We start from the raw sequence: 22,500 nt of genomic DNA on the forward strand, positions 1-22,500 counted from the left end.
TGGCGCTAAGGAGCACTTAACAAGGACTGTTTGGGAAATGGGACCTTCCTGCTTAAAAGGAAATCTAGCATTAGACTCAATGGAGGAGCTTAGACCTCAAAAGGACTGGCTGGATTCATAAGCTGACTCAGGGAGGAAAGAAGTAAAGATCTTCAAATAAACCTGGCCAAGAGACATTTATGTCTGCTCGTGACTTTCTCCTAAGAGGAGGCAGAACCAGGAAAAAAGGAAGAGAGTTTCAGAAGCAGCCACAGAAATGGAGTAAGAGCTCAAGAGAGCCTCTGAGAGGGAGGGTATGGTAGGCACAGCTGTGAGGTATCAAAACCCTGTGCCAAAAGTGGTCAGTGGCTCCTCTCCAAACCTTCAGGGAGGTCCACCAGGGAGAATGTGAGAAGCTGAGCTTAGGGAAACCTGCCACCTCCTGAGTCCCTAGCAAATGCTTCCAGTGCAGACTTAGCCCCACACCAAACTGTATTGAATCTTTTTTTTTTTTTTTTGAGAGAGAGAGAGAGAGAGAGAGAGAGAGAGAGAGAGAGATTTTTTTAATATTTATTTTTCAGTCTTTGGCGGACACAACATCTTTGTTTGTATGTGGTGCTGAGGATCGAACCCTGGCCGCACGCATGCCAGGCGAGCACGCTACCACTTGAGCCCATCCCCAGCCCCCTGTATTGAATCTTGATTGTTCCACCTGTGAGCCTCATGCCTGGGAGTCCTTGTTCCCATTATGCAGAGAATGGAGTTATTATTGCCACCTCCTGGGACTACTGTGAAGATTAAATGAGATGTTACCCAGTAAATAGTTCTCCCTTGTCCTCAGGGACACGTTCTGAACACCAACTGGATGCCTGAAACTGTAGATAGTACGAAACCCTATATATCTTTTCTCCTATGATAAAGTTAATTTTATAAATTAGGCAGAGCAAGAGATTAACTATAATTAAAACAATAATAATGATACACTGTAAAAGAAGTTATATGAATATGGTCTTATTTCTGTCTCTCAAAATATCTCACTGTACTGGTATTTTCCACTTGGTATTTTGGGTTGTGGTTGACTGTGGGTAATCAAAACCTTGGAAAGTGAAACTGCAGATTGGGCATGGGGGTGTAGGGTACTGTGACATGTTTCATGTGTTGGCATAGAATCTGTGTATACATGGCAGTTAGTTATGATAATGCCACCATTCTGTAGTCATGTACAGACTGAATGAGATGATGAGTTCAATGTTACACTCTCCTGGAAAAGCCTGAGAATTAGTGTATGAGATATATAATTATTAATGTGTTATCACATAATTTAATATACTATAATATAGCATAACATGTTCAATAACAATACTAGGTCACATTTATTGAGCACTATGTGCAAGGCCCTGTTCCAAATACTTTCTGTGTATTAGCTTGTGTGATCTTCCCATTAGCTCAGTAAGGTCCTCTTATTATTCTTATGTTACTGAGGGAAGAAGGCACAGAGAAGCTGAGTAATGTCTGTTCAGCTCATATAACCACAGACTCGTGGTGCTAAGAGCTGAACCTAGCAGCTGAACTGGAGGGCACATCCTTTTGCAGCTCTCAAAACCTGAGATGATCAGACAGGCCATCCTGAAGCCGATGTGCCATGGTGCTCTTGCCAACAGCAATGCCCCACTGCCGGCCACCATCCACAGCCTTACTTTCCTCAAACCACCAACTCTTCCTTTCGAAACTCCCGCTGGGCCTTCAGTCTATTGCCTACTTAAATTTTCAACTCACAGTTTCTATTTTCAGTTGGCTCTGTTGGTCCCCCATTGGGTAAAGATCCTTTACGGCCTAGACCACTCTGCCCTGCCCTTTAAAGGGAGCCCCTTATATTTGAAATCTGGTCAAGGAGTTAAGATTCTCCTACCCACATGGGTTTCAAGTCTGTCTATTTCTAGCTCTGGGTTGCTTTTGAAGCCCAAGGAATTAAAACATTATAAAAGGAAGGTAGTGACACTCATGGCCTTCACTTCTAAGGACATAAGCTGTAGTTTCCAAGCCCTGTTGGGGGTGGTGGAACTGTGTGCACTCTCCCCTGCTTTGGAGTTGAAGTCCTTCTTTTATCTGTTTTATATACCTAGGATTTGTTTGAAAGAGGTCTTGTGTGAAGAGATATTTGAAAATCCACTATAAAGTCCTAAAATGCTTAGAATTACTGAGCACATACCTTTAAAAGAAAGCTTAGAAACCAGTTTCAGTTCTTGCCTTTCTTGGGGGTGGGAAACAAAGGCAGGACAGACAGCTGTCTGTCTACCCCTCCTAAGTCCTTGTGATGCCCCCAGAGCCCACTTACTACACAAGCTCTGCTGGTCAGGGAAAACTCTGACCTGATCATCCTGTCTTCCCTGCTGTCAGTGTCAATGTGACCTTCCACTGTCACCAAGAACATCCCCCAATGAAAGACTGCTCCCTTGGGTGACCATGATGGTGCTGCATTTAGAATTCCAACAAGGCATTATCCAGATTCTGGAGACTTCCAAAGCAGGCAAATAACCACAGAAATATTGTGAGCTCACAACTGTTGATGAAAACCTGATGAGGGAATGGGAAGCAAGGAAAGATGGACTCTTTGACAAGACTTACTTGTTTTTTGATGAATGCATTGATTCGCTGCAATATCCCCTCACATGTGAATTTGTAGGGCATGTATGGCTCAATCTGCGGAAACAGAAGGTTCCATGAATGAGGAGAACACACAACACACACCACTTACCAGCTCTCCTAGAACCTCCCAATGCATGAGTGTCAATGCCTGCAGGCAGCCTTGGGAGAAGCTGGAAGTCACCAGTTTCCCAATGTCACCTTGTCTGCCCTAGGTGCAGTCCCTGAGCAGACTGTCTACCATCCACAAGTCTCAGATAACCCAAGAAGGAAGCAGTGGCAAGAAAGCCACTGTTTTTTTTAAGCTACAGTGAAGACTATATAAGGGGAAAAGCACTAAAGTTAGTGTTTGGCACACAGTAGGCACTCAACAGAAGGTGGAGATTACCACTTGCTAGCAGGTAAGCCCCCTGGGGTAAAGTTATGGCTGTGTCATTTGCATCCCTGTGTGCACACAGTGTGGGACAGGTAGGCTCTTAGCATGAATCTGTTGAATGGAGACAAGGTTACACTGCTTTGAGGAAACCACACAATGAGCTATTTATAGACCCACAACAGTGACCGGAAAACTGAGTTACAATCTTAGGTGAGGTCAGCACATATGCAAGGAACTCATGGTACAAAACTAACTGATATAAGGTCCTAAAGAGCCCAGCTAGAGGACTCTGGGAGGTCAGAGGGCGAAGCAGACTATGTTTATGAGTCCAGAGAGCCAAGGCTGGGGAGTGAGGAGAGATGGCAGCTGTTCCAGGTGGAGTAGCATGAGATTTGATGTGTAAAGGCAGAGGAAGCTGCAGCTCAGGACTGTGGACGTTGGTGAGAGGACGCAGGAAAGACTCACTGATGTCACCATAGTTGGTTTCGGGACATCCTCTCCCCTTTTCTCTAAGTTTATGTTATATTTAAAAATTTAAGCCATGATTTATAAAATATTGATAACATATCTTTATTTATACACAATTAAATGCCAGTAGTGTGTTTACAGACAACTGGATGCCAGTTTCATCACACAGGTTCGATCTCAGCCATATCTGTCCACATCTGTCTGCACAGTCAGGAGAGGCTGAGCCTCTGTAAGATCATGGACACTCTTCCACAAGAACAGAGAGGTCACCTTCCTCATCTCTAAAGAGCTCAACCTTCTTTGAAGAACATATTCTCAGCTTGTTTGTCCCCATTTCAAGCTTCTGAACCTCAGCAGGGCCATTTCTGACCTAGATATAGCTCTTCATATGAAATGTGAAATTTTCTTTTCTTTTAAAGGGTATTTATTTACTCAACTCATGGATGATTCAAGAAGCTTTGTGTAACAGGCCTAGAGAAATGTCTCCTCTCAAAGGATACATAGGAACCAAAAGAAACCATTTAAGGCAGAGGACATGGCATATCTGGATTTATTTACAAGTAGACAAGTAGAATTCAGAATTAAACATACATTGGTGTTCTTCTGTCACAAGACCAAGAGATCTACTTCTGTGGCAGGAAGCACCCAATGGCCATTCTGACAATATATTCCAAAGGGCATCCATTAGAACGATTCAATGCAGTAAATACAGAAAATGGCTCTTCCTGTTCTCCCAGTCACGCCCAATTTAACCAAAGGGATGCTGACTCATTCATTGCTCTAGGGCCAATTCACTGTTTTAAAGGATATGAAGCCAGACAGTTTTCCTACAAAGGAAAAGCAAAAAAAAAAAAAAAAAGGAAACTGCATTCCTATGCCACTGCACTGCCAGGGAGTCCCCCTTGCCATTCCAGTGTGGATGGGTACAGCCTCCTCTGCATGGGAAAGCTCTCCAGACCCTGAGCTTAGGGGACAGAGAGCAACAGCACACCCCAGAAGTGGAAGCCGGTTCATGGACTGAAGGGAAGGGATAGCCTTCTGCCTAATACACCTTCAGGAACAAGTGAAGGCCACTTTGGGGTATGAATGAAAGAGAATGCTGACCACACCCAATCCCTGAGAAACCCAAGTAGGGCCCAAAAGAGAAAAACAAGGGCCCGTTTGTGGTCATCCTCCTTTGTGGAAAAAGGCCTGTTACTCATCCAACTAAGGCCGCAGGCAGGATGTTTGCAGGCTACTGGCCTGCTGGCTTGGAAAATTTCTATGAATTTTCCATCTTCTCCTCTGGACCTCCTTTCCTGTGAGATTTCCTGTGTCCACTGGTACCCATTCACCTTTGCAAATCTTACTGCAAACTGCTTTCAAAAATCAGTTAAAGCCTGAATGGTCCCACCTAACAGGTGGCTTGACATCATCTGATGAAGACATGGTTTTAGTAGGTACCAGAAAACCAGGGTTTAAGTCTATGTTCCTCTTTTACTAGCCATACGGTTTTAAGTTAGGGAGATCTTATATTTTCTCTGGAGGATTCCAAATATAAACTAGGTCATGTCATTGTCCTGTTCAAAATTTCCCACCATACTTAAAAATACAGTGTCCCCAAGAGTGCCTATTTAAAAGCCCCGTACATCTTCTAGTTCCTAGGATCTGTTTTACGGTTTCCATTGTTTCTGATGAGTATTGGCTGTCTTTAATATCATCATTCTTCTGAACGTAATGTTTTTCCTCCAGCTGGCTGCTTTCAAGATTTTTTCCTTTATTTGTTTCTTGCCCTTTGGCTATGTGCTTTTCTTTTTGTATTTATTCCTGTTGGGGTCCACTGTGCCCTTAGCATTTCTAAGTTGATTGGAAAATTCTTCATTCATTAATTGGAAAATTCTTACCCACTGCTCTTTCAGAAATTTCTTCTGTGCCAGTCTCTCCCTTTTCTCAGATTCCAACTACACCTAATTTATGCTGCTTCATTTTGTCCCAAAGATATCATGTACCCTTTTCCATTTCATTCTTTCTCTGTGTTTCAGTTTGAATAATTTCTATTGAGGAGTCTCCAACTTCATTGTTTTTTTTTCCCCTCTGCTTTGTACAGTCTGCTTAGAAGCCACTGAAGGAATGCATTTCTGACATTGTATTTTTTTTCCTAGAATTTTTCATTTGACTTAAAAAAATAGCTTCCACCTCTCTGATGAAATTCTCCATCAATTTACGTATGTTGTCCACTTTCTTCCCCAAATTGTTCAATATATTTATCATAGAACTTTTTGTCTTTTTTTTGTGGGTGTTGGGGATAGAACCCAAGGGTGATCTACCACTGAGCTACATCCTGCCCTTTTTATTTTTTATGTGGACCATTAAAGGTCTTGTTACGTTTCCTAGGCTGACCTTGAACTTGTTATCCTCCTGCCTTTGCCACCTGAGATAATGTGATTACAGGAGTACATAACCTTGCCTGTTATTATAAAATTTTTAAGTTGTTATCTCATAATTCCAATATCTCGACCATCTCAAGTTCTTGTTGTGTTGATTGTTTCCTCTCTTAATGAAAGGTCATATTTTCTTTTTCTTTTTTGGGTGTCATGTAATTTAAAAATCTTGGAATTACATATGAGAAAACACTACCACATTTCTGATCCATCTCTAACAACTTTTATGACAATAATTTTTATATTAATCTCTTTCCTTATTCCATACTCCATTACTCTTTCACAGTTTATCTTTCCTTTTATTCTATTTTGTGGTTTTTTTAAAAAATTATTATCTTAAAAAACTAATGAAAAAGACTTGAATTTGATTCCAGGTTTTACTAGTTACTAGTATGATCTTGCAAAACATCTTTTTAAGGCTTAATTTTCTCATCTGTATCATGGAAAATAATCCCACTTAAAATGTGAATGTAACTTTATTTGGAAATAGGGTCTTTGTAAATGTACTCAAGATGAGGTCACACTGATTTAGGGTGGACCCTAATTTATCATAAGTAGAGGAGAAGCAGAGATACACACAGGGAGAAGCCACACTGTCACATAGGCAGAGAATAAAGCTCAGAGACTTTAAGCCAAGTAATTCTTGAGGTTGATAGAAGCTTGGAGGGGCAAGAAAGAATACAATAGCCTCCTCATCAATGGGGGATACATTCTAATACTACTTGTAGATGCCTAAAACTGAGGATAGTACAAAAACTTTTATATAAGCACTCTGACAGCACAATAGCTGAGCTGATAACAGATAGCTTCTAAGTGACTAAACCAGGGTGGATAGTGTATATAGCATGGATACACTGGACAAAAGGCTGATTCATGTCATGAGTGGGATGGAGAAAGATGGTGTGAGATCTCATCATATTATTCAGAATGGTATGCAATTTAAACTATATGACTTATTAATGGAAATTTCCATTTAATATTTTTAACATGGATGAGTATAGGTCACTGACATCATAGAAAGTAAAATTTCAGATATAAGAAACTACTGTATAGTCCAGTAGAACTGCTATATACTTCACAGGGTGCATGATCCTCTGCTGACATCTGATTTCAGACTTCAGGCCTTTAAAACTGAGAGACAACATTTCTGTTGTTCAAGCCATCAAATTGTGGTACTATGTCACACCCAGCCCTAGATAACTAATACACAAGTAGCTCTGGGACACAGGAAGGAAGATCCTTAAATCTCCTCAGGAATGACTCCCTGGTGGTAAAACTTTAGGTGTGGAGCAGATATTTTCAGGCAGCCCAGTACAACCACACTTCATTAGGAACTTCTATCAACTGGGTGAGTTGAGTTCGGGGGACTTCTACCTACAATTGTTGAGACTAGGTTTGGGACTACACATGTGACCATTGGGAAGCTGACAGCTATGCCAAAGCCCAATACCCAGACCATCTTCAAGGGGACAGAATATGGATAGCACATCAGAGTGCCCTTGCTCCCCTGGAGATGCTCTCAATTAACTGAAATTGGCAGATTAGTGGGCCACCGACTTGTTATCATCCCATTCTATTTCCCAAAGGGGAAAGATGTTGTTTCAAAGAGGTAAACTGGCCATTCATCCAGGATATATGCCCTTCTCGGATCTTCCCCTTCCACTGAACCCATGCCTTATCCATTCCATTCACAGTTTTGCTTTGAAAATTCCTACTCAAAAGACAACTCAAAATGCAGCATTCACCAGAAGCGCCCCCGACCCCTGCTCCCATCCCTAGATCTTCTGCATGTTGATTTTTGCACTGAACATCATCTGCGCTGTTAAGCATGGGTTTGTTGCTAACATCAACTCCTCTCTCTGATCCAGGTAAATCACAGTGCTGAATACTAGAAATATAGCAGGCAGACATATATAGCAGGGACACATATATGTGCTGCTTTCATGTTGCTTATAGTCTAGCAGAAACTCAGATGGTCTATGGTAAGAAATAAGAAACACTTCATAGTGGCTAAACACTTCCTATGTGATAGACATTGTATTCAAGCACTTTGTATATGTGATCTCATTTAGTCCACTCAGGTTACCAGTCAAGTATGTAATATCAGCTCTACATTACAGAGGAGGGAACTCTACTAGTCACTGGAAGCCAAACCCAAAGTGTGTAAGTCCAGCCCACCCTCACAACACACCTGCATGATTCTCTTAAATATCACAACCAAGTGTTTAGAGTGCTCTGATAGGAGAAGCACAGGGGCAGTGTGTACCTGAGACAGTTAACTGCAGGATCATGACAACTGAACTCATCCCAGGTGGGTGGTCAACTCCCACAGGTGGTGAGACAGCCTCACCTGTGGTTATGGAACAAGCACCCCTCCCCCTCCCCAGAGTGACTCAGACAGTTCTCACAGACAGTAAGTGCTTAATAAATGTCTACTGAATTGATGAGAAGAGTCCAGAAAAGTAAGTTACTTTACAAGAGCCTACCTAATATTTTGGTAGAAAAAAACAAATAAACAGATATAATGCAAAAAGACTTCTTTCACGATTTCTTCCCCATCTCCTCCTCCCCTCTTTTGGGGTAAGGTAAAAGAAGCAGGCCCATCTTTTCAGATCTCTAAGAGTGACCTAAGTCAATCTTGGAAGCTAGCCTAGTTCAAGCCCCTCCTTCTGTGCCTGGAACACAGGATCCATGACAGTTCAGTAGAATCCATGGCCACATCTGGACACTGGCTCTGCTTTCCATGTCACACAACATCCATGAAATCCCCAGGCCAAGTCCTACAGACTGGCTACTCTTCTAACTCCAGCTACTGTGGGAAAGTGCTATTGACTGAATCCAAGGGACTGTGATGCTTTCCACACATCAGGTCACATCACAAATGGCGGGGAAATGGCATTAAAGAAACAACCTTCTGATTCAAAATCGCTTTCACTGCATCCTCGACTTCCTCCTGATTGTTGAGATTGACAGTCCAAACATGCGGCCGGCCGATGAAAACTTCAGCATACAGATGCTGGGATGTCAGCTGGAAAAGAGGAAACAACACCTCAGTTTCACACTAATTTAAAAAAAAAATCTTCTGGGCTAGATGAAGTGTTGTACATTTTACCGCACTGAGTTGTACTTGCGCAGGTAACAAGACACTCATCCTCTCCCTTGACAACTGAAACATCCTGTGCAAACATAGCAGTTCAGAAACAAATAGTGATGGCTGCACATCTTGAATCCCTCTTGGAAATAAGAGAATGTCACAATCTGGTGACAAGGTGGCTGTTTTAGGTGGGGTGTGTGGGTGTGCTAGGGATTGAACCTGGGACCTTGTGCATGTTAGGCAGGTGCTCTACCACCAAGCTACACTCCCAGCCCTTATAGGTGACTTTAATTCCTAATGAACATTTATGCTCAACCAAAATAAGCATAGCTCATCCATACTCACCCCTGAAAATAACCTCTTTCAAACAAGTATCTATTTTCTTGGCTAGGACAGACAGGTAAGCATAAAAAATTGCAATAAAAATCAAGGCTGCAACAGTCCCAAGAAGATGAGTAATGGTGCATACAAAAGGTGATAGAAACAGAAGTGATCCCTTCAGAATAAAACAGAATCTTTAGGGTTTGAGGAATAATCATCAGCATAATATTGGGGCCTGAAATTTTTAGAAGCAATCTGTAATTGGAAAAGCAAGAAATGGCAGTTTTATCCTAAAGGAGGTTTTATTTTATAAAACAGGGTGGTCAATGAAAGCAAAGATATATATTGGCAATTCTGGGTTCTTTAAAAATCCATTCTTCAGGACAGCTAAATTTATCCCTCGATCATGCTGCCACCTCGATTCTTATACCCCTTTAAGGTAGTGGTGTAAAGGAGTGTTCTAGACATTTATGAGAATATTTTTAGTTACCACAAGAACTGGTGCTACTCTTAGCCTGTGGGTGGGGACTAGGGATACACGACATCTAGTGAGGTCTAGGACAGACCTGCACAAGGAGGAATTGTTCAACTTCCATCATCATCATCATTATCATCATTTTTGATGATGGGAATTGAACCAGGACCTTGTTAATGCTCTTTACCACTGATCTCCTCCTCCAGCTCAAAGAACTTCCAAATGCCCTGCTGGGCTTTCAGGTGGATTTATAGCATCTAACACTTTGATACAGTTTTAATATACAATAAATTTCCCAGGAGCATAATTACCACGTAAATCAAGAAATGTTTGTACTGTTTTATTTGGAACTTCACCCATGAGCTGTCACCATTTTGGAAAAATCATGGCAGTGAAGTCAATGCCACTCAGGATATCAGAACTGCCAGTAAAATGTCCCCAAATTGGTCTATATTTGTAGCTATCACATTAATGGCAATTATGTATATATGTGTGATATGTGTACACACTCTTATATTTAGTTTCTCGTTCATAATGTCAATTACAAGCAAAAAAGGCTGACAACTCTTAGTTGAATGTTTTATTCCTTTTAAATACAAGTGTTCATGGTAAGAGGGAATGAAAAATCATGTCTGCTAGGATAGGTCTTGGCTACATAATATTGAAATATGTATTACTTTATTATGAATTATTTTCTTTTTATTTATTCTTCATATTTGAGTTAGGAAACTATATATTTTTTTTAATTATGTAGGCAGGCAGGTTACATTATTTAAGATTTTCATTTCAGGAGAAAAAAAGATGTTATAACATGTTTATTGTAAAAGGAGGTGTTAGCTCTGGAGTGTTAAGACCTTTGCTGTGGAGGCAAAAGGTCTGGCTCTCTTTTTTCCTTTTCTCTTTAGACTCTGATATAGAGATATACTTGGTGGAGTGGATGTTCCCTCTTGCTCTCAGTCACTGGTCTTGGTAGCCTGCTGCAGCAGTGGTGTGCAAAAGCATGACTAAGGACAGGAAAAATGGGCCACAAGTCACTGGGCTCCAGCTGCAGTTTTCACTGCCAGTCACTCAGGGAAATCATGCGAGAAAAGTCCAAGAAGGTTTTCCCCGCTCTGCTCCTGCTTCTCTGCCCTGGGTCAGGTCCTGCACTAGCCTTTTCAACTCTCCACCCTCCTGATGTGTGCCTTGCTCTTTTGCACGCGGGGCTCTGTGGTCAGTGGAAGGCTACAGATGATATGCAGTTCCATGGAACTGGGAACACCTGTTTTTTTCCTCTGCACATATTTGGATTCAATCGCTATCAGTGAAATCCCATGTGGGGCCAGGCATTGCGTGATCACCTGCACATACATCACTTATCGGGTTTCTTATGTAGTCATAAGTATTCTGAGGTATAGACCCAACAACCAGAATGTTCAAATCCAGATCCTTCAACAACTTATTAGCTTTGAAAAGGAAAGAGCATGACAATTTAGAGGATGTCAATGACTGAAGGCAAACAAAAGCCTTTTAAAACTTGCCAACATAAAAAAAAATCATTGGACTGAATTTATGCCCCTATTAGACCTTTTGTGAAGATGAGCAAAAAATGTTGCATTATTTTCATTTTGTGGCTTAGAGAACAAACTAATTAGCCCTTCTGCTGGAATCAGGGTAAATTAGAGTTGCCATCAATGTCACTATTTAGCAAGTTATATATCAGCAGCAGTCTCTCACCCCTCCCTACTCTTTAAGGTCCCTGCATATTTACAGGTTGCTCTAAGCACTAAGAAAATACAAAATTCTTAGCCATTATCATTTCATTCATCTACATTTATTGAGGGTTGCTTAATTTTATGAGGGAGGCATTTTGTGATTCATTAGCCCCTTTTGAATGTTATGTTCTTCCTTGCTAATTTATTGAGAACCGTCTGATCTCAGCTACTTCATCATGTATCAATCAGGAAATTTACTAGAGAATAGTTTGTAAAAGTAATGAAAATCTTATTAAATATGAGACATTACTTCAGGGTAGCTATTAAATCTCCAAGGAGAACATGGGTTCTCTTTATTGGATAGGTTAAGAAAACCCAAAACAACAACATCAACAAAAAAACCTGAACTCAGAGAATTTCTCATAGTTTACAAAATGTCAGAATAATGATTGGGAATCTACTAATATGTTTCCAAATATGAAGATAAAAATAAAAATCCAATTCATATTAAAGTATAAAGAACCAAGTATAACCTAAGGCATTGTGGAATGTTTTCCCCTCTGAGTATACACTGTATTTTAAAAACTTGGCCCAATGCAAAAATAAAAACAAAGTTAAACTTACAGTTAGAACTCTAGACTTTCCCTTCAAGTGAAGGCAAAAAAAGAGACCCATTGGCAATTGATATGGGCCAATTTATGTTGGATGAATTGTTGATTGACATAAAAGGTTAACATAGGCAAAAAGAGAGATTTATAATTATACATACTCAGGTATATTTATAATTATATATACTTGTAAAAATTTCCCCTTTCCTGAGGGGAAAAATAAAAGATAATTTCTAAGAGGTTTTGACCCTTAGAAATCTGTAGACCTATTGACAGCTTTTTCCTAATTAAAAGCATCTTTGGGTAGGAGGATTTGGCAGCTTCTGTGAGCTGAAAGAGCAGAGGAGGCAGCCCCTCTCAAAGCTGCCTGGTGTTGCTGGAGGGAGCTACAGATGGAACCTGACCTTCTTGGGGTTCCCCCCAAGTTCATCAACATTCATCCCTCTCAGGCTTGAAGTCCTTTCTTCTCCTCTTTCTTTAAGGCCCAGCCCCATCTGTCAATCTTTGTCAGTTAACCCTGCACGTTCTCCTTCCACCTGGCACAACTCCAAGTTAACTCCCCTCCTTAATCCATCTCCCTATTTCTTATGCACTCCCACTGATTATGCAGCTGTCTTATCCTTCTTCCAGATCAGATCTAGAGCTCTGAAAACAGAAAATGTGTCCTGCTGAATTCCCTTAACACAGCAAACAGTACCATGGACTCCGTAGGGATGCATTAAACATCTGTCAACTGCCCTTCTGCCTCCCAGCCCTCCGGTGGGAGCCCAGGACTGATGGAGTCATCTGTCTGAGGTCACTCGATGAGCAACCATTGAAAGCAGTCCACACTGTCTTTCTACTGGAATCTCATTTCGGGCCTGGTGGCATCATCCCAGGCAGCAGTTCCAATGTCTGTTCTCTCTTTATGGAATAAAGAATGAAAACCCTCTGCGACCTCGGCAGAAAGCAAATGACTAAATGATGGCACTAACTGACAGAAAACAATGAACATACTTTTCTTGATAACTTCATACTGGTTGATCTGGGCCACGTAACGTGACATCACTGACTTGGCCAAGTGTCTGGAGTGTTCTCAGTGTTGTGAGGAAACACTCAGCATACAAACAGCTGATCTGAATTCTTTAAAAGCAGTGATGGTCATGAGTGACGATGAAAGGCTGGCTTTTTACAGATTGGGAGACTAAGGGGACATGACAATTGACAAATGCAACATGGGATTTTGAATCAGATCCAGTAACAGAAGAATAATTTTAGCAAAAAAAAAAATGGCAAAGTGCAAATATAGTCTTTAGTTCAGATAATACTAGGGTACTGCTATTAATTTTATTTATTTTGATAATTGTAGTACGGTTTTGTAAAATGTCACCAGTAGATGAAGCTGGATGAAGAATATACCTCAGTGCTATATTATTTTTGCAACTTCTCTGAAGACTATCTTAAAATCAGTAAAAAAATGCAAAATTCTACTTGTAGGCATATAATCAAAAGAGTTATTAGCAGGAACTCAAACAGACAGGGGTATACCACTATTCATAGTTGCATTAATCACAATAGGGAAAAAAAAAGTGGGAACAGCTCAAATGTCCATCAACAAATGAAAGGATAAGTTCAACATGGTAAATACATGCAATGGAATATTAGCCTTAAAAAAATTAAAAAGGATTCGGACACACGCTGCAACATGATCAACCCTGAAAACATCACATCAAAGTGAATAAGGCAGACCTAAGAACAAATATAACATGATTCCATCAAGCCCCTAGAGTAGGCAAACTCATACAGACATAAAGTAGGAGAGAGGAGGAGGGGAGAATGGGGAGTTACCACCGTTTAAAGGGGACAGAGTTTCTGCTTGGATGATGAATAAGGCTACAGATTGATAATAGTGATTGTTGCATAACACTGTGAATTTACTTAATGCCAGTGAATCACACTTATAAATGGCTAAAAGGTTTTATATTATGTATGATTTATCACAAAGTTTTAAAATAGGGGAAATTACCAAAAAAAAATCAATTTGGACAGAAGAAGGAACTTCTGAGATTTTCTATACCCAAAGGAAAACCTATGGATGATACACAATGGAGAAGAACAGTCTCATCAATGAATAGTGATAGGTGTGTTAATGAGCTTTATTATGGTGATCGCTTTGCAATGTTATTATTTCAAATATCAAGTTGTTTATCTTAAATATATAGTTCTTATTTGTGAAAAACAAACAAAAACTGCTAGGGATGACTGAAATCTATTTTCAACCTCAAACTCTAAAGTTTCAAAATCAGTCACGTGCTGTAGCAGAGATTTCTAAACTGAGAAGTTAGTCTCCCTGTTGGGAAAAGTCTTTTAAGCCTTTCCAAAATAAATAGGCTCTTCAAGACTGTTCCTGATCTCTGCGTCTAGTGCCTCCCACAGCACTGGCACCTGGCACACAGGTGAACTAAATATTGGTGAATGAACAGACCTTTCAAAATGAAACCACTTCCATGAAGAGTTCAAGTTATATGAGTAAAAGGTAAAAAGTAAGCAAACATCCAGTTAACCCTGGTCAGAGGTTATCTGGGCTACAGTTAACCTCTTTGAGATAATCTATGGTTCTTGTTGATTTTCCATCTCCTTTGGCCATTTCACCAATGATACAGGGGGTTGGAGAAGAGAACTCTTAAAAATAATCAGTTCTATGAACTGATAGGATTCCTGATTCATTAATAAACCTCACTAAAAAATGTATTTTATGTGCTATATAACATTTGTTATACAGTTATGACAGGTTCAGAGAAAGTGACACAGAAGGGTTTCAAAGCAGCAGCACTGAAAAAATAAATGCTTTAAAAAGTCATGGTTATGTCATGGGAGGACTGTCCATCAGTGTAATTCCCCTGTTGAAGGCCCTGAAGGACAAGGGTGTTGCTTTAACTGATGGAGAGCATTTTGAAGAACCACCTACTAACTACATGGAAATAAAAAGAAAATCATTCTTAAAGATTCTTGCACACATCTTTTTCTGGCCAGATATGGAAGCACCCAGCTTGATCATTCACACTTAGCTGCAAATGACTTGTTTATTGCTCCAAATCAAATCCAGCTTTCCTTGGTGGTGATTCATCACCTATTGTGAATTTTCAAGCTGATCTCTGAAGGCAACTGAAGCAAGGCTTCTGCAAATGGTTCTAGCAATAGCAGGACCACTTCATGGGGTGGTGCCTGCTGATGGTGGGCTAAAAACTCAGGCATATCACCTGAGTCCCCAGGGACATGTTTTGCCTCTTAAGGTTGAGGTTCTTGGAGAATATCCATGGCCCACTTTTAACTCTCTATAGCTCATCATGGAGAGTTGATTCTCCACAAATATGTTACAAATTTGTTACTCAGTTGATCTTATCCTAAGCTCCCAACAAGAAGAGTTTAGCTTCAGACAAGAAGAGCTCAGCTGCAATCAAAAGGCTAGAATGTCCTTGTTCATTAGACAGTTGGCATAGAGGTGATGTGACTGAATCATTTGTTTCTCTAAGCTCCAGGATCAGGTCCCTAACCTTTTCCCTTCCCACATAACCATGTTGGATGATGCTAATAACACTATCACTTCTCTGCTTTCTTTATCCCTGGTTCAGCATCTTTGGATCCAGAAATATTTAAAAACATTTGAAAAAACTTCATGTACCCTGAAAATGGGCAGACTTTTTCCTCTTAACATTATCCCTTAAACAACACTGCATAACTACTGTTTATGTAGCACTTACATTGTAATTATAAGTAACCCAGAGATGATTTGAAGTATGTAAGGGGATATTCTATGCAAATACTATGCCATTTTACATAAGGGACTTGTGGATCCAGAGATTTTGGTGTCTGTGTGTGTGTGCGTGGGTGGGGGGTGGCCAAGGGGGGCGGTCCTGGCACCAATTCTCCATAGATACCAAGAAGACTATACCTACATTATCACTAAGTAAATAGTTCTTCTTTTTTACCTCCCATGTTGCTGGGGATTGATCCCAGGACCCTGAGCATGCTAGGCAAGTGCTCTATTACTGAGCTACATCCTACCCCCAATTATTCCTGTAATTGAAAAAAATAGAATGATTCTGATAGATACTTACCTCTCTCAGTGTTGGCTTGCTGATGAAAAAGTCTGTGTTTTTGCTGCTTTTGGGTGGGTTGAACTTGGGATTCAGAAAAGCACATCCATTTGCAATAGCCTTGAGGGGAGCTGGGCCCTCATATGGGAACCCAAGTCCAACAAACAACTGGAAGACAGAAAAACATGCATATATAAACACATCAGTCAGGACTGGCCTCCCTGGCTCACAGTGGGGTACACTGTGGTCCATTCCTGTGAATGCCTCAGACACTCTGGAAGGGTCCCAGATCCTAGGGGGTGGGGTGGGGCAAAAAGAAGGGGCTTGTTCCAATATCTGAAAAACATCACCAGGGACTCTTAAAACCCTTGTGAAGTGGCTCAGCTTACGGTATTCTTCTTCTCTCTGCTAAAAAAAGTAAGGAAATAAATGTTGGGAGGGGGGTTGAGGGTGGCTAGAGTATTAAAAGAAAAACAACAACAAAAACCAAGGCCCTACAATCATCTTTCTGTAACTCACCAGGATCATGACTGGAAAAACACTTGCTTAACTAAACAGAAGGTTTCTTCATTGAAGCAGCAAACAACAGGCCCTTTCAGAGACGCTGGGCAGAGGGACAGAAAGGTCACTTGGCGGTTTGATTACAGTTCAAATGGAACTGCTTTAAAACGATGGTAGGTCAGTAAACACAGGTTTTCATAATGGGCTTTTCACTGGGGGACACCAACATCTTGGTTTTTCTTTCCTCTGGGTGGGGGAAGAAGGTATTCAGTTGCTAAATCTGCAAGGCAATGAATGTTCCTGCTCCAGCAAGCAAGCCACATGTTTTCCCCAAGGCAGACAATAGATGGCAGCAGAAACACACTCTCTCAAAGTCTTAGGAACAACCACAGCAGCAGGGAGCCACTGTGACAAAGGGGACGTGCTGCTACAGTTCAGTGGATCTGATTCCTGGGTCCAAAAATGAGATAATATCTCAGACAAATGCCTCACTCTGCATAATGTTCATGCAAGAATACTGCACACTGCTGGAGGGCTGGAGGTAGGTGACGGTGGGGTCCAAGCCTGAGTTTAGTGAGGCCTGTGTTCTTCCTACCCACATCACAGAGTCAATTCTGAAATCTCTCCAGTTCCCAAGAGGCATGTCAAGTGACAAAGCCCAGGTGGGCCCCAGGGCAGTGCTTCCTTTCATCTTTATGGTGAGAAACACCCACAGAAGGTCCTGAGAGTGGAGGAGTCTGCTGAGCTGGATTTATCTGTATGTGTGGTTCTCCCGTCCCCAGGCTCTCTCTTCAGCTCCCCCACCCCATGCAGCTGTTTTAAATGAGCAATCATTGAGATGTTTCTGCTGGAAAGCACCGGGTCCAAGCTGCTGGATTCCCTGTGCATTCCTGGAAGACAAAGGATGCATGTGTCTGGCACTCAACACAAGGGCTGCACAGAGAGCAGTCCACATGTGACACTGGAGAATCATGCAGCTCCCTAAGGAGTTTTGGAGCAAAACACCTAAAGTTTCAGGTTTTCTGAAGAAACTTCCTATCCTATTAATTTTTGTATAGACAGGGCACTTAACCTTTCTTTTTTTTTTTTTTTGCTGAAGAAATAACCTTTAATTTTCTGTAAACCTTGAGATCACACAGCCAGGGACATCCATGAGGGAGAAAGGGAGGTGGGGTGAACAGAAGGTTCAGGAGGCCTGCAGAACTCCTACTGCTGGCTGTGTCATTTCCCCTTGGAAGGAAGAGTCCCTGGAGGTCATGGGGTGAGGGTGAGGGCCTGGAAGCTGCAGTGTAGAGGGAAATCTCTATTCCACTCTCCTGCTCTGGATTTCATTCTTGGTGCAGAGTGAAAAGAAGTCAGATTCTCAGAGAGAACTGTTGAATACAGAGTGTGGCCCGGCACTGTGGCCCAGAGGTGGAAGAGGCCTGACAGCAGAAGAAATGCAAATAAATTTTGGGATGTACTAATGCTCCAGGACATTCTCCAGGCTCTCTCCTCAGCCCCCCCAACCCCATGCAGCTGTTTTAAATGAGCAATCATTGAGACATTTCTGCTGGAAAGAGGCCTTATTGAGCATGAAGAATCCAGGGTTTCCATCCTTAAGGCTTTTGACTTCGGTGATCTCCTCTTCCTATCACACTTTAAGAAGAATGTGCCAAAACTCTCCAGGAAAAAACAGATGATGTCCATCAGGCCATGATTGGGCAGAGCACAGCACAGAACACCTGGGCCTTTTTGATTAAAAGTGGTACTAAAATATGCAGACTAGGTTTTCATGGGTTTAGTCAGAGACCCAGCACCCACAGTGGTTCCTGACCTTTGGAAATTGAGGCCTGCCATGAAGTGCCAATACCCTTATCAACTCTAAACTGTCAATAACAACTTTGGAGGAAATGGAAGAAGCACAATGCTTTTCTATTTCATTGGAAAATCTTGGAGAAAAATTTAATTAGCTCCTTCAGATCAACCAATCTGAACCTATTAATTAAAAGAATTTGAGGCTGTGGCTTAATGGACTTGAATATGACCTAGGTTTAATTATATCTGAATAACAATTTGCACCAACTCTTCTGCCCTGCTGGCACCAAAATATCTCAGTACGAAGAAAATAAACACTTTGGGCCACCTCTCCCAAGCCTATTTAGAAGGAAGCTTGAGCAAATACCACATAATTTCTTGGCAATGGGTTTTCCTGTCACACTAATTAAGACTGCAGAAAATGCATGATTTGGAAACACCAAATAATAGTTTTCTGTCACTTCTGACAATAAGCAAGTATTTCCTTGCTTCCTGTCTACTCATTACTTGTGACATTATGATGGAGCAGATATATTAAGGTCAAACAGCACATCTGAGAGTTGAATGACAACAGGATAGGCACAGAAAATTCACCACTTCTAGCTGGAAACTTTGGCATGCTTACAGCCTTGCCACAAACCTGCTGGGAGCCATCAGCCAAGTAGGTATGACAATCTCCTTGCCAGCTTACTCCCATGCTGTCTAGTGGAAGGACTTTTGAAAGGTGACCTTGCTCAAGGACCAGGGCGGTTTAGCATAATAGGAGATTAGGGTGTTCCCCCTTTAGAATAGGGCAGTTTAGCATAATAGGAGATTAGGGTGTTCCCCCTTTAGAATAGGGCGTATCCTGCTGCTGAGTTCCTCTTGAGTCCTAAGGGTCAGACAGTATATTTTGGGAGACAGAAGCCCATGTGGAGTGGATTTGGGCAGAGTAGTGGATTTGGGCAGAAGTGGATTTGGGCAGAGAACGTGGATTCCCCGAGAACGTGTTTGTAGACGGCCGGTGTGAGTTCGGGAATAAAGAATTGCTGTTTGAATCTACAAGCTGTGTGGAGACTCGTGATTTGTGCCCAGCCAGAGACTGCGGCACAAACCAGTACCTTAACTGTAACAAATTGTTTTGGCCCTAATCTCCACTCTCCAGTCCTTGCACCTACTTGCAGACTTCCTTAGCATGGATGAAAGAGACAGAAGTAGGACAGCATTCAAGCACTGGGGATAACCTTCTCAGGAGAAAACTGTCCATATTTTATTTAAACTGCATCTGGCCCTCAGAAGCCCAGAATCTAACAAGGATATTTCAGGTGACAGAACATCTCCATGGCTGCAACTCTAACCCCATCAGTGAGTGTTCCTAAACAGAGGGATGACATGCTCTAAAATTAAATTTTGAACTAATGCTAAGAGAAAGAGGGCAGATAAAGCACCATTCGCCTTCTTCACAGCATAGGGTTGAAACATTCCAACACAGAGAACAGCAAAATTTTTCCTCTCAGAATTTTTCTCTGTGTGAAAAGAGAAATGGAATTATTTCAAACCCATAAGTGGGGCACTCAACAAAGATTCCTTCAAACATGGACAAAGGCAGTTCTTATGACAACTGCATGGTTTTGGTCAGTTTTAGTCACTTTCTTTTTTTGGGTGGTGGTGCTGAGGATGGAAGTCAGTGTCAGCCTCCTAGGCAAGGGCTCTACCACTGTGCTATATTCCCAGCCCAGTTCTAGTCACTTTTGATGGGGCACATCAAGAATAATCCAAAATCCAGTATACTCAACATACACTTTTCTGATGATAATTAATTAGCTGCGCTGAGGTGGCTCAGGAGGGAGTTGAGCAATGAAGTAACCTTGTTTTCCCCAATAAATTGGTTATGACACAAAGTAGCAATTAACAGTACAAGCTTGGGAGTCAAGGAGAATAGGGTTCAAGTCCTGACACCGTCATTTCATACTTCCATAACTGTGACAAGTTGCCTGTCTGTGGATTCTCTGAGGCTCATGCATAATCTATTTTCTTCAGGGTTGGGACCTTCTCAAGTGCAAAATGGGGACAACAACATTGTTTTATCTCATGGGGTTGCTGTGAGGATTATGTGAGATATTTCACAGAAAAATTCAATATTCCAAAACTTGGCTCTCTATAAACATTTACTAAGTAGTGGCCCAAGTTCATATCCCACTACAGTGTCACACAACTGCACATCATGGGCTAGCATCAGCAGTTGGGGTTTAGTTGTATGGGAGTTGTGCTTGTGGCATCATGTCAGCACCCAAAAAGTTTTGGATTGCAACATTTTGGATGAGGGATATTTGGCCTGTATCCAGTACCTTCTATAAGCCAGGTGTTCTTCTAGGCACTGGAAATATACCCACAAAGAGAACAAGCAAAACCTCTGGTGCAAAGTTCATGGTGCTGCATGATGGCCTGGTTCCAGTGGTGGTGGAACCTCAAGTCCTGATTCTGAGAGAGGCTTCAATACCCGTCCAAGCTGTATAAGAAAAAGTTATAGCTGAATGAATGTCTGTTTGGCAGAGGGTGGGGAGTCAGGCATGAAGACAGGATAGGATGTGTCAGCCCATTTTTCAAATCTGTCCAGGCCTCTATGTGAGCTGGCATGGTGGGGAACACAGGATCACCATGGTCTACCCAAGGCTTGGAGGGGGAAAGGAATAAAGTCTGGGTAGAGAAGGGTACAGGTATAGCATGAGCACTAGTAGCAGCTTCGCCTGGCAGGCCACAGTCAGAGTTGTTCTTACTGCAGAAAGGAAGGTACCTTGTCTGGCTCCTACGTCAGAACTGCAGACACCCTTGCATCCCACTGTTGAATGTGAATGCCCTATTTAATATCACAAATGTAATAGGAAGCTTCCCAAAGCAAGAAGAGGAAGGTGGACATGAAGAGGTTACGATTAGGAAGGTGAAGAAAGAAAATATATTACAAGAGATGGAGATTTACATCAAAATTAAAAACATGCCACTCTAGTGAATCCTGATTTGCTGACCTCAACTGATCTCTTGGAGTTTGCTGGACTGAATGACTTGTCTGTGGTCCTTTGATAAATAATTCATTCATCCAAATTTTTATCATTTTCTCTAGATTCTCAGCTCTTTCATTGTTTCATTAATTCCTCCTGTCTTTCCAGATTCCCTGAAGCAAGAGTCTGCTGGAGATGCCTGGGCCCCTAATGGCATGCCAGGACAAATTCTGCTGAGCAGAGGGTTTCCTGGGCTTGGTGCAGAGATTCAAAGAGGGCTCATAAAGAAAAATAATGAGTCTGGAGCTGATTAAACATCAATCATTCCTTCAAACCTCTCGAGGAGCTCAGGCTTGTTCCCTCTCCAGTATTGAGGCTGAAGAGCCTGTGAATCTTCTTTATTCCACAGTCCTCAGCAGCTCTAGGTTTCCACTTTCCAATGTGGATTGAAATAAATCGCTTTTAATTTGCTCAGAGACACAGAGGAAGGAGTTGGAAGCAGAAAGGGTTATAAATGCAAAGGCTGACCGGCCTTCCATGTCACTACTGCAGAGGCCAAGATCCATTCATTTTAGTGCGTGAGGGTGTGTTCTGGGTGTGAGGAGAATCTCAGTGATACACTGCCTTAGCCTCATCCTATTTGCTAACTGTTTGAGCCATAGTTCCACTTGGAGTATTTTAATATATTCTTGTCAGATAAGCAGGAACTATGTAATGGGCTCAGGGACATGCTCAGAAGGTACCCTTTTTTCAAGGATGAATACATGTCCCTCATGCTAAAATTCAAGCTGCCCTCCTTGGCTGTAGGCCACTCTGACATCATGGCTGGGGTTTTATGGGCATCTTCTTGTTCTCTCCTGGACATCAGGGAACTCAGTTTTGGCCTATTTCCTATTCTATGACAGGGTAAGTGGATGGTAAGTAAGTAAGGGTTCTTTTAAAATTTGCAAGGCTGAGCAAGACATACACAATGCTGGGTTAATAGAAGTGTGCGAGACAGTAATGACATGCTGCTGAAAACCAGCTCTGCCAAATGTTATTTTAAAGGAGCTTGAACTTTTTCCACAAGCTGA

At 41.6% G+C, this 22,500-nt stretch overlaps 1 protein-coding gene across 1 annotated transcript in view; it reads right to left on the reverse strand.

Annotated features, from left to right (window-relative positions):
* LOC143389653 (alpha-1,6-mannosylglycoprotein 6-beta-N-acetylglucosaminyltransferase A-like) overlaps positions 1-22,500 on the reverse strand; it is a 115,486-nt gene that overhangs the window by 16,463 nt on the left and 76,523 nt on the right. Inside the window, exons 6-8 of the mRNA XM_076842565.1 lie at positions 16,176-16,322; positions 8,798-8,914; positions 2,605-2,679 (exon numbers count right to left, since the gene is read on the reverse strand). Coding sequence (XP_076698680.2) covers positions 2,605-2,679; positions 8,798-8,914; positions 16,176-16,322 — 339 coding nt within the window. The remainder of the gene's footprint in view (positions 1-2,604; positions 2,680-8,797; positions 8,915-16,175; positions 16,323-22,500) is intronic.

This window comes from Callospermophilus lateralis, unplaced genomic scaffold, assembly GCF_048772815.1.
Source record: "Callospermophilus lateralis isolate mCalLat2 unplaced genomic scaffold, mCalLat2.hap1 Scaffold_63, whole genome shotgun sequence".
NCBI classification, from domain to species: domain Eukaryota; kingdom Metazoa; phylum Chordata; class Mammalia; order Rodentia; family Sciuridae; genus Callospermophilus; species Callospermophilus lateralis.